The sequence below is a fragment of the Cicer arietinum genome, chromosome 6 (genome assembly GCF_000331145.2).
Source record: "Cicer arietinum cultivar CDC Frontier isolate Library 1 chromosome 6, Cicar.CDCFrontier_v2.0, whole genome shotgun sequence".
Lineage (NCBI taxonomy): Eukaryota > Viridiplantae > Streptophyta > Magnoliopsida > Fabales > Fabaceae > Cicer > Cicer arietinum.
Genome location: NC_021165.2, coordinates 13,773,596 through 13,785,601, shown reverse-complemented (window position 1 = coordinate 13,785,601; position 12,006 = coordinate 13,773,596). Strand labels below are relative to the sequence as shown.

General features: G+C 29.1%; 2 protein-coding genes across 2 annotated transcripts; one reads left to right on the top strand and one right to left on the bottom strand.

The window, feature by feature from the left end:
- Nucleotides 1–5,853: 5,853 nt before the first annotated feature.
- LOC101513714 (fructose-1,6-bisphosphatase, chloroplastic) lies at nucleotides 5,854–8,985 on the bottom strand. The gene is made up of 3 exons (XM_004504797.4): nucleotides 8,535–8,985; nucleotides 7,055–7,451; nucleotides 5,854–6,459 (listed from the first exon to the last, which is right to left on the bottom strand). Exons 1-3 carry the CDS (start codon nucleotides 8,922–8,924, stop codon nucleotides 6,059–6,061), a joined length of 1,188 nt encoding a protein of 395 aa, XP_004504854.1. The 5' UTR covers nucleotides 8,925–8,985; the 3' UTR covers nucleotides 5,854–6,058.
- Nucleotides 8,986–10,288: 1,303 nt separating this feature from the next.
- LOC101513401 (nicotinamidase 1-like) lies at nucleotides 10,289–11,736 on the top strand. The gene is made up of 4 exons (XM_004504796.4): nucleotides 10,289–10,555; nucleotides 10,654–10,837; nucleotides 10,984–11,303; nucleotides 11,479–11,736. Exons 1-4 carry the CDS (start codon nucleotides 10,415–10,417, stop codon nucleotides 11,569–11,571), a joined length of 738 nt encoding a protein of 245 aa, XP_004504853.1. The 5' UTR covers nucleotides 10,289–10,414; the 3' UTR covers nucleotides 11,572–11,736.
- The last annotated feature ends 270 nt before the right edge of the window (nucleotides 11,737–12,006 follow it).

Sequence of the window (12,006 nt, the reverse complement as noted above, 5' to 3'; positions counted from 1 at the left end):
GTGATTATAAAAAATCGTTCAAAGTACATTCGGGAAGCAACCTTGCTCGTCTAAAGAATGTCATTAAAAAAAAGTTACAGCTCGACGACAGAGTCACGATAACTGATATAGTTTATCGACACCTTGTTTTATTCAGTGAAAATACAACAAGGTTTGAACTTATGAAAGTTTGCGACGACGAAGATGTTGAGTTGATGTGTGACGTGTATGCACACTGGTCACAACTCGGCACCATCAAGTTATATGTTACCTTTGAGTCTGGTCCTCCATCAACAAACATTGATCAACCATCAGGCTCAAATATACATTATCAACCCGACTTATATTCTCCATCACAACACTATGAACCATCACACCACTATTCTTCATCACAACACTATGAACCATCACAACACTATTCTCCATCACAACACTATGAACCATCACAATACTATGAACCATACTCTACCCAATTAGAACAAACTCATCCGGAAAGTTATCAACTCCAACATCAATCTACTCTAACAAGTCCACAATGCGGTCTTCCCCTATGTGATTCAAGTGAAAAGGATGAAACATATTTCGACGAATCATCTGGTAATTTTAACGATGACATTAATGATATGGAAGCAGAAGATCAACATTTCCTACCTGACTTTAATCCACCATCTCACCTGAAGAGCATCAATTTAGATACTCAAAATTGATACTCAAGAGCGTTCAAGTGAATTTCATCACTTGTTCATCAACAAAGTCCCAACAGTAGATGGAGCTCTTGAAGTTGGAATGAAGTTTCAAAACAAAGATGAATGCGTACATGCTATCAAAAGTTACTATCTAAAACAATCACTGAATTTTGTGGTACAAAAATCAGATTTAGAAAGGTATATTATTTATTGTTCAAGTCCAAATTGTTTGTTTAGATGCAGAGCTTCAAAATGCAAAAAGAGTGAATTGTGGGTGATTGGTAAATTGAATGTGCCTCATACATGCACAAATTCTGCATTGTCACAAGATCATACGAAGCTTGATTCTAACATGATATGTGCAAGCATAATGCAAGTTGTGAAAACAGATCCTTCAATAAAAGCGAATGTCATTATTGCTGAGATTCAAGCTTTACACAATACATAGTTACTTATAGAAATGCCTGAATTGGAAAAAATAAAGCGAACAAATTTATGACAATTGGGAAGAGTCTTACAATCAACTCCCACAATAGTTGTTGGTTATGCAAACATTTGCTCTAGAAACCAAAATTGAAATGGAAACTATCCCAACTTATCATGAAAATAGTTTGATAAATGGGATAAGGATCTTTCATATACTACTCTGGACTTTCGTTCTGTGCATATATGTGTTTAAATTCTGCAAACCGATAGTACAAGTTGATGGGACTTGGTTGTACGATAAGTACAAGGGAACTCTATTGGTAGCAATTGCACAAGATGAGAACGACAATGTAATTCCTATTGCTTATGCTCTTGTAGAAGGTGAGACAAAAGAAGGTTGGAGTTTCTTTTTGAGAAATTTGAGAAAATACGTCACTCCACATTCCAACATTTGTATGATTTCAGATAGACACAAATCCATTAAGAGTGCTTACAATGATCCGAATAATGGGTGGCAAGATTCTCCGTTAAAGCATATGTTCTGCGTTCGACATATTTCACAAAATTTTACAAGGGAATTTAAGGACAATGCTTTGAAGAAAAAAATTGTTTCTATGAGTAATAATTTCATTATTAATTTTAATAATTAGTGTAATAATATTTTGTCTACTATTTCAATACAGATTACTCAATTAATGAGCCTACATATCAATATTACCGCATATAAATTGGCATAGTAAACCCAAAGGCTTTGAAATGGTTAGACAACATACTTCGACAACATTGGATTCAAGCATTGGATGGAGGTAGTAGTTGGGGTCAGATGACAACCAACCTTGTGGAGTCAATTAATAGAGTATTAAAAGGCACGCGCAACCTTTTCATTACTGCTTTGGTCCAATCAACTTATTTTAAAACAGGGACACTGTTTCCAACCATGGGAAAACGACACGCGTCAATTTTAGCTTCTGGTCAGGTATACACAGAAACTTGCATAAAATTTATGAAATTGGAAATAAGTAAATCCAATAGTCATAGAATGGATAGTTTTGATCAAAGCAACCATACTTTCATGATCCACGAGACAGTAGTTCCAAGGGAAGGACGACCAATTGGTCACTTCAGTGTAAACCTTCCTAGCAAGTGGTGTGATTGTGGGAAATATCAAGCTAAACATATGCCTTGTTCACATGTCATAGCAACATGTTCTAGCATAAAATATGATTATTGGAGTCTTATACCTGATGTGTACAAGGAGGAAACAATATTAAAAGTCTACGACGAAGCCTTCCCACCCATACCAAACAAAGGATATTGACCACAATATAAAGGTATTAAGTTATGTCACAATCCACTAATGCGGAGAGTCAAGAAATGTCGGCCAAAGAGCAAAGACATTAGAATAGAAATGGACACTACAAAAAGAGTACATTGTCCAAACACTGCGGACAAATCCACTCAAATTTGATGTATAATTTTTTAATGTATTTTCTTTGCAATTTATAATATTAATTTACTATTTTAATTTTAATTATTTTTAATTATAACATTTTTTACTAATAATAACAATAATAATAATAATAATTGTTATTATTATTAGTTATTAATGTATTATTATTATTATTATTTATTAATGTATTATTTAATATAATTATTAATTAATTTAATTTAATTAATAATTAAATAACTCTAAAACGAAAAAAAAAAAATTGAAAAATCATTTGGGAGGTCGCATCTCCGACTAGCGAGTTCCTAGTGAATGAAAAAAATAAACACTTCACCAAGTCGTACCCCCAGAAAGCGATATCCTAATGTGCCCAAAAAGTAGGATATTTTAGTATATAAATTTGAAAGTAGGTTATTTTGGTTTAAAAATTTAAAAAAAGGATATTAATGTGAAAAATCATTTTTTAAAGTTGTCAACTATTCTTAATATTTAATTGAATAATTTTCTCATTGAATTGATTTGTTTGAATGTTAAAAAAGCAAACAAAATGGATGGTATATTAAGAAAAATTATTTAAAGATTTTTGTATCAATAAAGACCATATTTTATCCTTGGTAATTATCATCAATGATCAAATTATCTTATTTTAATTGTTTTTAGTGATATAATTGTCGCTTTCCCAATGATGATTCAATGTAGGCGTCAAATTATCTTGATTTATATTTTTTTTGAATAATTTTTTTTATAAATTTATAAATTATATTATTTTATAAATTTTTGTGATTCTTGAATTAAAAATTGCCTTTATTTTTTTATTGATCAAATTTGATCTTACGGTTTTTTAAGAGACAAAAATAGATCTTAACCTATTATTAATAGTGTCACTGTTTTGAACTATTTTATTTATAAAATTCATATTTTTATTTACAGAAGAATATTTTTTTTTTAAAAGTTTAATTACCATGCATCATTAATTGTAAACAATTTTATTCTACAATCAACATAGTTTATTGAATGACGGTTATAATTTATATAGTGTGATGATAACATCGAGAATTCTAATTGACTATAGGTGTACAATTAATTTATGATACCAGTGCATTAGTTTCTTTAAATAGTTAAAAAAAAAATTATAACTTTTGTTATTCCCTAATAAGCAGTAAATTTTAAGTAATTTATCACTTGAAACTTAGTGGAACAACATTATCAATATTAAGTAGATAGTCATAAGCATAGTCTCCATCAAGAGACATAAGAAAAATAAAAATTGATAAGAAAAAAAAAAACAGAAAATGAATGATAAATTTGAAAAAGTCTAAACATAAATGTCAATTAATTTATTCATATGTAATCTAATTATATTAAAAAATACCTTTAATGTTTCATCAAATAATTTTTCACTGCTGTGAGTTTTTATTTATTTATTAATTGATTGTTGTGAGTTGATGTCATTACGACTACTTTTTAATGAATATGAAATTATCATATTAAAAGATTACCTTTAATTAATTTTTAAAACATGGTTAAGTACTTTTTTTAATAAATATAAAACTATGTAATTTTGATTATTATTATTTTTTTGGAAAATACTAACAAATGCTTTTGGAACATTTATTAAATAATTAGATACAGAAATTTTATATTAAAAATATATTAAAAGTTGTGTTTTAATTTTTAAAAAAATTCAAATTTATTTTCTTAAATATAAATTTTATAATTTTGATTTTTAAATGCTCTAAAAACATTTATTACTATTCTCTATTTATTTATTTATTTATTTTGGTAGAACATGACCCTATTTTTTATTAGTGAAAAAGTAAATGGAGACTTAAGTTGAGGACAAAGGAGACATAAAAAATCTAGATAAGAAAAAATAAACCAAAAGAGACATGAAAGGTTACCTTGGAAATTGTGATACTTTTCTTCACTAGTGTCTTTTAGATTTAAGCTTTGGACATAAATATTAAGGAATATAATAATTAAATAAAAAATAATTTATCAAATTATTTATTTTAATTTTTTATTAATATAAAATATAATAATATTTTTAAAATTGTATATATAATAGTCATTAAAAATAATGTTAGAAAAAATCATTAAAATTGTGTTAAAAATTATAAATAATATTTATTTTAAAATAAAATATTTTTACTCAAATGACCGTCATTATGAGATGAAAAGAATAAATAACTTAACAAAAAATAAATTTAATCAAAATAACTCTCTGAATAACATTTTTTTAGTAATTAAATATTAGTTATGTTCTTAAATATAAAAATTTATCTCAAATATTATTTTTATTAAAAAAAATTATAATATAATTCATGTTTATTTTGTATAGAAAAATGATTAATATGTCATTTATCTATTCAATAATAAATTTTTAAGTTTTAAGACAAAATAGTATTATTAATTAAAGTTATATTTGAAAAAAAATTAATAAATATATCTAATAAAATGAAAAGAGTGGATTTTTTTTTTTAAAAGTCAATAGACACTTGTAATTAGAGATAAAAATAGTAGTAAATAATACTTCTTTAACATGACGTGTAATGAGGAGTTTAACACTTTGGCTCCTTCACTATAATATTATGATTATTATGAAAGTGCTTCCACCATTGGAAGTATTCCGCAAATTAAACCAATAAAATTATTTCACGTGCCAACATCAACAAAAGTCCTCAAGAAATTTCACCATTAAAATACCTTGGCATTGGAGAGGACGTGTAGGTCACAGACATTGGGGAGAGAAAGAGTTAGAGGATACTAAAATGATAGTTGATGTACCATAAATACATCTCAGTTTAGTAACACCAAGAATATTAATATGTAAGAGACGAAGATTCTCTATTTTTTCATAGTTAGATACGTGTCTAGCCACTAGACTACTTAAATTAAATACTTAATTAGTTACAATCTTAAAAAATATTAAATTTATTGTTTAAATTTATCCTCCATAAATAATAATTTGAATCATTAAAAACGAGTCATATTATTGTCTTAATTTATTATAAGTTTACATGGTCAAATAACAAGTTAAGATCCTCTTTATTTTCTCTCTCTACCAAATATTGGATTATTATATTTAGACTTAGATATAATTTTGGATCTTATATCTTTTATCTAATATTCGTTTTGATCCTTTAATTCGTTAATTCTTTATTTTTTGTAAGTAGTATATTTTAGTCTTTGTTACAATCACAACAAAAGTTATACCGGTCATTGGAATCATTTCTAACAATTGCCAATATGTATCTTCTATATTATTCTTTTAATAAAACATTCATTTAACTCAATAATAAGCCTGCACTTGGATGAGAAATAGAGGGAATCTTAACCCATAATTAACGAGTTAGCAAGGAACCATCTCCCAAGAAAAACAAAGGGAAAGAAAGATATTAACACAAATGAAGGATTTGGCAATAGATACAGCAGAGATGAAAGATGAAAGAACAACAACAAATAAATAAGTAAAGAAGCATGGTCAAGATTGAACATTCAAAATTTCAATGCTATAGCATCAAACCTCATAACCAGGATTTACTTTTTGATGTATATCTCCATAACTTTCCAACTCTTCCATGTCTTCCAAACTCCCTAAAAAGAGAGGAAGTCTTTGGTGCAGTTTAACTGGTTGAAGTGAAAGAATCCTACTTTTTCCATCAGACCCTCTTCCACCAGCTTGCTCCACAATGAAACTAAGAGGGTTTGCTTCATAAACAAGACGAAGATGGTCCCTCGGATTCATCGCAACACCTCCATACAACAAAGTCCTGTGGAGATCAGCCACAAGAGAACATATATACCTTGCAGAGTACTTCTTAGGATATCTACCTTTTCCTTGTCTCACAGTATCTATATATTGCCTTAAACCTTCAGGCCAATCAAAATACCTTGCATCATTCACTGAATAAATTTGCCCTGAATGATCAACAAGAGAGCAGACAGTTAACAACATAAACTCAAGCCATATGCATAAAGTAAGATAACAATGACAGTAAAATAAAGTCATATCACATAGTATGAGTGCTTATCATATAAGTTCTCATATATAAGCTATTTCTATAACAAAAAATCCAATAAAGCCAAACTGTTTTCATATAAATTATAAAATGTTTTCATAAGCTGTTATTTTTATAAGTTTTTTCAAACAGTCTCACAAGTACTTACTCCAAGAAGTCAATCCAAACAGACCCCTAGAAGATTTTTCCATTTTCAATACTTAAATGTATCAAAGAATCTACCAAATTAGGAAGGTTAGTATAAGATTTGCAACCATTTATATTGGTTCATGTCATAAGTGCAGGATCTGGATTCATTGCATTAAAAAATGCATGTATTTACAGACATTATTTGATCTCTACATTAATTTGAGATCGATCGATCTGCATTACACCTTGACTAAATCATCTTTAAATAATGTACTCCATTGATTTGAGAGATCCGACAACAAAAATTAAAAACTGCATCACACAATTAATGCATGAAATCTGAATCCGTAAAGTGCATATGTTACCGCGGGGAGGAATTTTAATGCTTGGATTTGTGAGGATGAAGTCTCCTGTTGAACGGTCGAGAGTGAATGCGTGTGTTCCAGAACCAAAGGTGATGCAGAGAATAGTTGCAGATGAATAGAGAACATAAGCAGCAGCTATCAGCCTATTTCCACTTTGGAGTGAATTCAGCAAAGCCTTCTCCTCTGTAGGAAGGTCTTCTAGCTCCTCCAGGCGCTTATAAATACCGAAAATTGTACCAGTTGGAATGGATGCATCGATATTTCGAGAACCGTCTAGTGGATCGGTCACCACCACATATGGACCATCACCACTTATCCAAGTTGGTGTATCATTTTCTTCAGAAGCCATCACAACAACTTTCCCAGATTTTTGAAGTGATGACAAGATAATTTCATTCTGCAATGATGCAAGGTAGGGAGTATTGATTAATCAGATGCTCCTTTCTTTAATGTTTATATTTATGGAATTCTGTTAAATGTTAATAAAGTAAATTGCATAGCCTTTTATAGGCATAATGACTAGAGAAAAATTAGATATGACAGTCAACATTTATGAATAGTATGGTAAATCAGTAAAGGGTTTAAAAATAAGATCCAATTATGATATGAGATCAAAATTATTAGCCTAACAATCCATTTAATAACATTCATAGAACTGTTTGTTATAATGGAAATATATGTTATTTCTCATGCAAGACTTATTTTCATTGATTTGAGTCAAGAGGATAACCACCTTCAGTACACATTAACATAAGAGTTCTAAAGGATTTAATTATATATAGACCAGCTTTCTTTAACTTTTTTTCAGTTTCTCAAAATATTAAGTTATAAGGAAATAGAAGATTAACAGAAAATCATTCTGTGATTTTGCACTTGAATATTGCACTCACATCATATTCACCTTATAGAAAGTGACATTTGTCGCTTTGCGAGTAAATTATGTAAGGATCAATTAGACACTACAAAAAACCTAATATAGTTTCAGAGACTATTTTACCTATATGTAAGTTGAGGGATGTCACTCTTTATACACCCTATTCAAACCTTAAACATTATCTCTTTTGATTTGCGCTTTTTCCAATACACCCATCACACGGTCACTATTGGACTTGGTACATAATAATTTGGTGTATGAATCAAATAGATAAATTCTGATAACATATTTTAGGTTAGTTTTTATACTGTTACTCATCTTTGCATAACCAACATGCAAACTGAGGGTGTTACTCTTTATAAACTCTTTTGTGCTTTTTTGATAAGTTTTCCCCTTTACAAACTAAACACAATGGAAAAGCATCACACAACACAACTACAAAATTCCTTAGAACTCATCCTGATAAAAGATATAGAATGAATACAATGAGTTCTCTATGTAAGAGAAACTAACTAACTAATTCAAAGCAAACTAACTCTAACAAACTAATTAAATCAGTATTCTTACCACCAATTTCATCAAATTTTAGAGAGAAGGAAAACATACAGAAAGAATATCAAGAGGCTTTGGAGCATCCCTATCTGAACCAGTATTGGGAAAATCACCAAGACTCGTTTGTTTCCCAATACTATGATTAAAAGGAGAAGCAACAAGAGCTGCAATTCTCTTACAAGCATACTGTAAATGATCAATCAACACCACTAAATCATCATTCACACCAATTCCTCCTCCCTTACCCATATACTCCATCAATGTAACAAACCCATCATCACTTGCTACTGTGGATGAAGATGAAGAAGAACCGTCCAAGGCCATTCTTCTGAACCCAGAAACCGAAGCCATTCTTCGGGTGGAGAAAAGGGTCGGAGTTTTTGATTGGAAAGTTTGAAGCTTTGGTCGGAAGTTTACAAGTTGATAGAAGGTTGCTGACTGCATACTGTGAAAACTTTATCCAAATTCTTTTCATTTGAGGACACATTTTTTAGAATCCCAAAGTATAATGAAAATTTGAATATTTAGCAACATAAAAAGGAATAGTAATTTTTTTTTTAAGGTTTTATAAAGATATATTGAATCTAAATTTATTACGGGTAGAAGAAAAAGAGTCTAAAGGAATTATCAAAATATTAATTAATAATTGATGTAATTTTTCACTAATCTATATATATATATATATATATATATATATATATATGATAGACCGTATATTAAAAATTGACTTAATCGATAATCTAAAGAAATTTAAAGTAAAAAATTAAATTTTTTTATATTATTAAATCTATAATTTAATGATACTTATTCATTAAAAGTATATCATTCAATTGATCAATTCATTTGACACTATCGAAATATATTAATTTGTAAATATACCGCATAAATATCTAATAAAATATAAAAAAAGACTATAAGCTTGTAAAAGAATACCTTTTAAAATAGTTCATCTGTTCTTATTTTACTCAAAAAAACTTTCACACTATAAACCATTTTTCCAAACCAATACACAATATTTTTTAACAATCAAAGTTTCGTCTTTAACTTTTCTTCCTTCCTATTTTGAATTTTCAAAAATATTAAATTAACATGTAAAAGTTAGATATTTTAAGTGGCGGAGAGTGAGTGGTGGACAAATCTTATTTTGATTCTGACTTTGGTTACGTTAATAGAGTCACGGACATATATGCTTTTGATATATTATTAATTCTTATAATGATAAAGATGCAAATAATGGCGTGACATTGAATAGACGGATTAATTCCTTGCCACCTCTGAGATTTATGTATTTTTTCACTAATATATATATATATATATATATATATATATATATATATATGATAGACCGTATATTAAAAATTGACTTAATCGATAATCTAAAGAAATTTAAAGTAAAAAATTAAATTTTTTTATATTATTAAATCTATAATTTAATGATACTTATTCATTAAAAGTATATCATTCAATTGATCAATTCATTTGACACTATCGAAATATATTAATTTGTAAATATACCGCATAAATATCTAATAAAATATAAAAAAAGACTATAAGCTTGTAAAAGAATACCTTTTAAAATAGTTCATCTGTTCTTATTTTACTCAAAAAAACTTTCACACTATAAACCATTTTTCCAAACCAATACACAATATTTTTTAACAATCAAAGTTTCGTCTTTAACTTTTCTTCCTTCCTATTTTGAATTTTCAAAAATATTAAATTAACATGTAAAAGTTAGATATTTTAAGTGGCGGAGAGTGAGTGGTGGACAAATCTTATTTTGATTCTGACTTTGGTTACGTTAATAGAGTCACGGACATATATGCTTTTGATATATTATTAATTCTTATAATGATAAAGATGCAAATAATGGCGTGACATTGAATAGACGGATTAATTCCTTGCCACCTCTGAGAAGTGAAAACCAAGGCAAGATGGTCTCACATACAGTTGAACTTCTGAAGAGTGAGATTCCTCTGGAACAGGAGTCAGTGGTTTTAACTGAAGACACTCTAAATGGTCTTGTTCTTGTTGATATCATAAATGGCTTCTGCACAGTTGGTGCTGGAAATCTGGTATCAGCTAAACTTGTTTAGTTTTTTTTTTTTTTTTTTGTAGGGTTAAATGGTTTCTGCACAGTTTTTTCTTTTTGAATGATTGTATATATTTTCAGGCACCAAGGGAGTCCAATAGACAGATTTCAGAAATGATCAATGAATCAGAAAAGCTAGCTAGACAATTCTGTGAGAAGAAATTACCAATTATGGCTTTCCTTGATTCTCACCAACCTAACAAGCCAGAGGACCCTTATCCTCCTCACTGTATTGTTGGGACTGATGAATCAAATCTAGTTCCAGGTTAATTTACCAATTATTCACATCTTTTTCTCTCTCTTTTTTGACATATTATTATGCACAACCAATAAAATAGTTTACAGGGGATATTTTCTCTATTTTTTAACTAGTCTCTTGTTCTGATTTATTATATTTTTGTGGAATTGTAGCATTGAGATGGCTAGAGAATGAAACCAATGTGACAATAAGACGTAAGGATTGTTTTGATGGATATATTGGCTCAATAGAAGAAGATGGTTCAAATGTTTTTGTAGATTGGGTGAAGAAGAATAAAATCAAAACTTTGGTGGTGGTAGGTGTATGCACAGATATATGTGTTCTGGATTTTGTATCCACTACAATGTCAGCTAAAAGCCGTGGTTTTCTCAAGCCTCTAGAAAATGTTGTGGTCTATTCACATGCCTGTGCTACCTTCGATGTCCCTTTTGAGGTAGCCACAAATATCAAGGGAGCTTTAGCCCATCCTCAGGTACATTTGTAACCATTACAAATTATTTAGTTTTAATTTTATCAGTAATGGAAAATAATAATATAAAAAAAAGATTGCCTATCTTTACTCCAAAATATGATAATGTGTCAAAGCCAAGGGACTATAGCTTTAGTGCATTCTACTAATGCCCATTTAATTAATACACCATTGGCAGGAGTTTATGCATCATGTGGGTCTGTATATGGCCAAAGAACGGGGAGCCAAGATAGCAAAAGAAGTGTTGTTTGGTGCAGCAGAGAAAGCATAAACCTAAACCTTTTGTGTGTTGTGTGACCCTTCCAATAAAACACTCTAAGATAGCTTATTAAGGTTTGGTTGATCTAAATAAGTAGCAAATGGTGTTGTAGGTGACATATAATCATCATATGTAAAATATAAGCAGTAAAATCAATAAAACTAATGCTATGGTGTATGCTTTGAATGGGTCCGTAGGAAATAAATATATGGAATTTGTGACAAACAAACTACACTTCTAAAAAAATTTCGAAAGGGTACCATTAAACTTCTTTTAATGTATGCAAATATAAGTGAGGTAAGGATGCCTCCCAAGCCATATGAAGAAAGGACATAAAAGGCAAAGTAAAGAGATTATTTTGGGTGTTAATATCTGATTTGTTAGGGAAAAAGGATCTGATAAATTTGATAAAAAATTAAATAACTTGACCAATAAATTTAGTCAGAG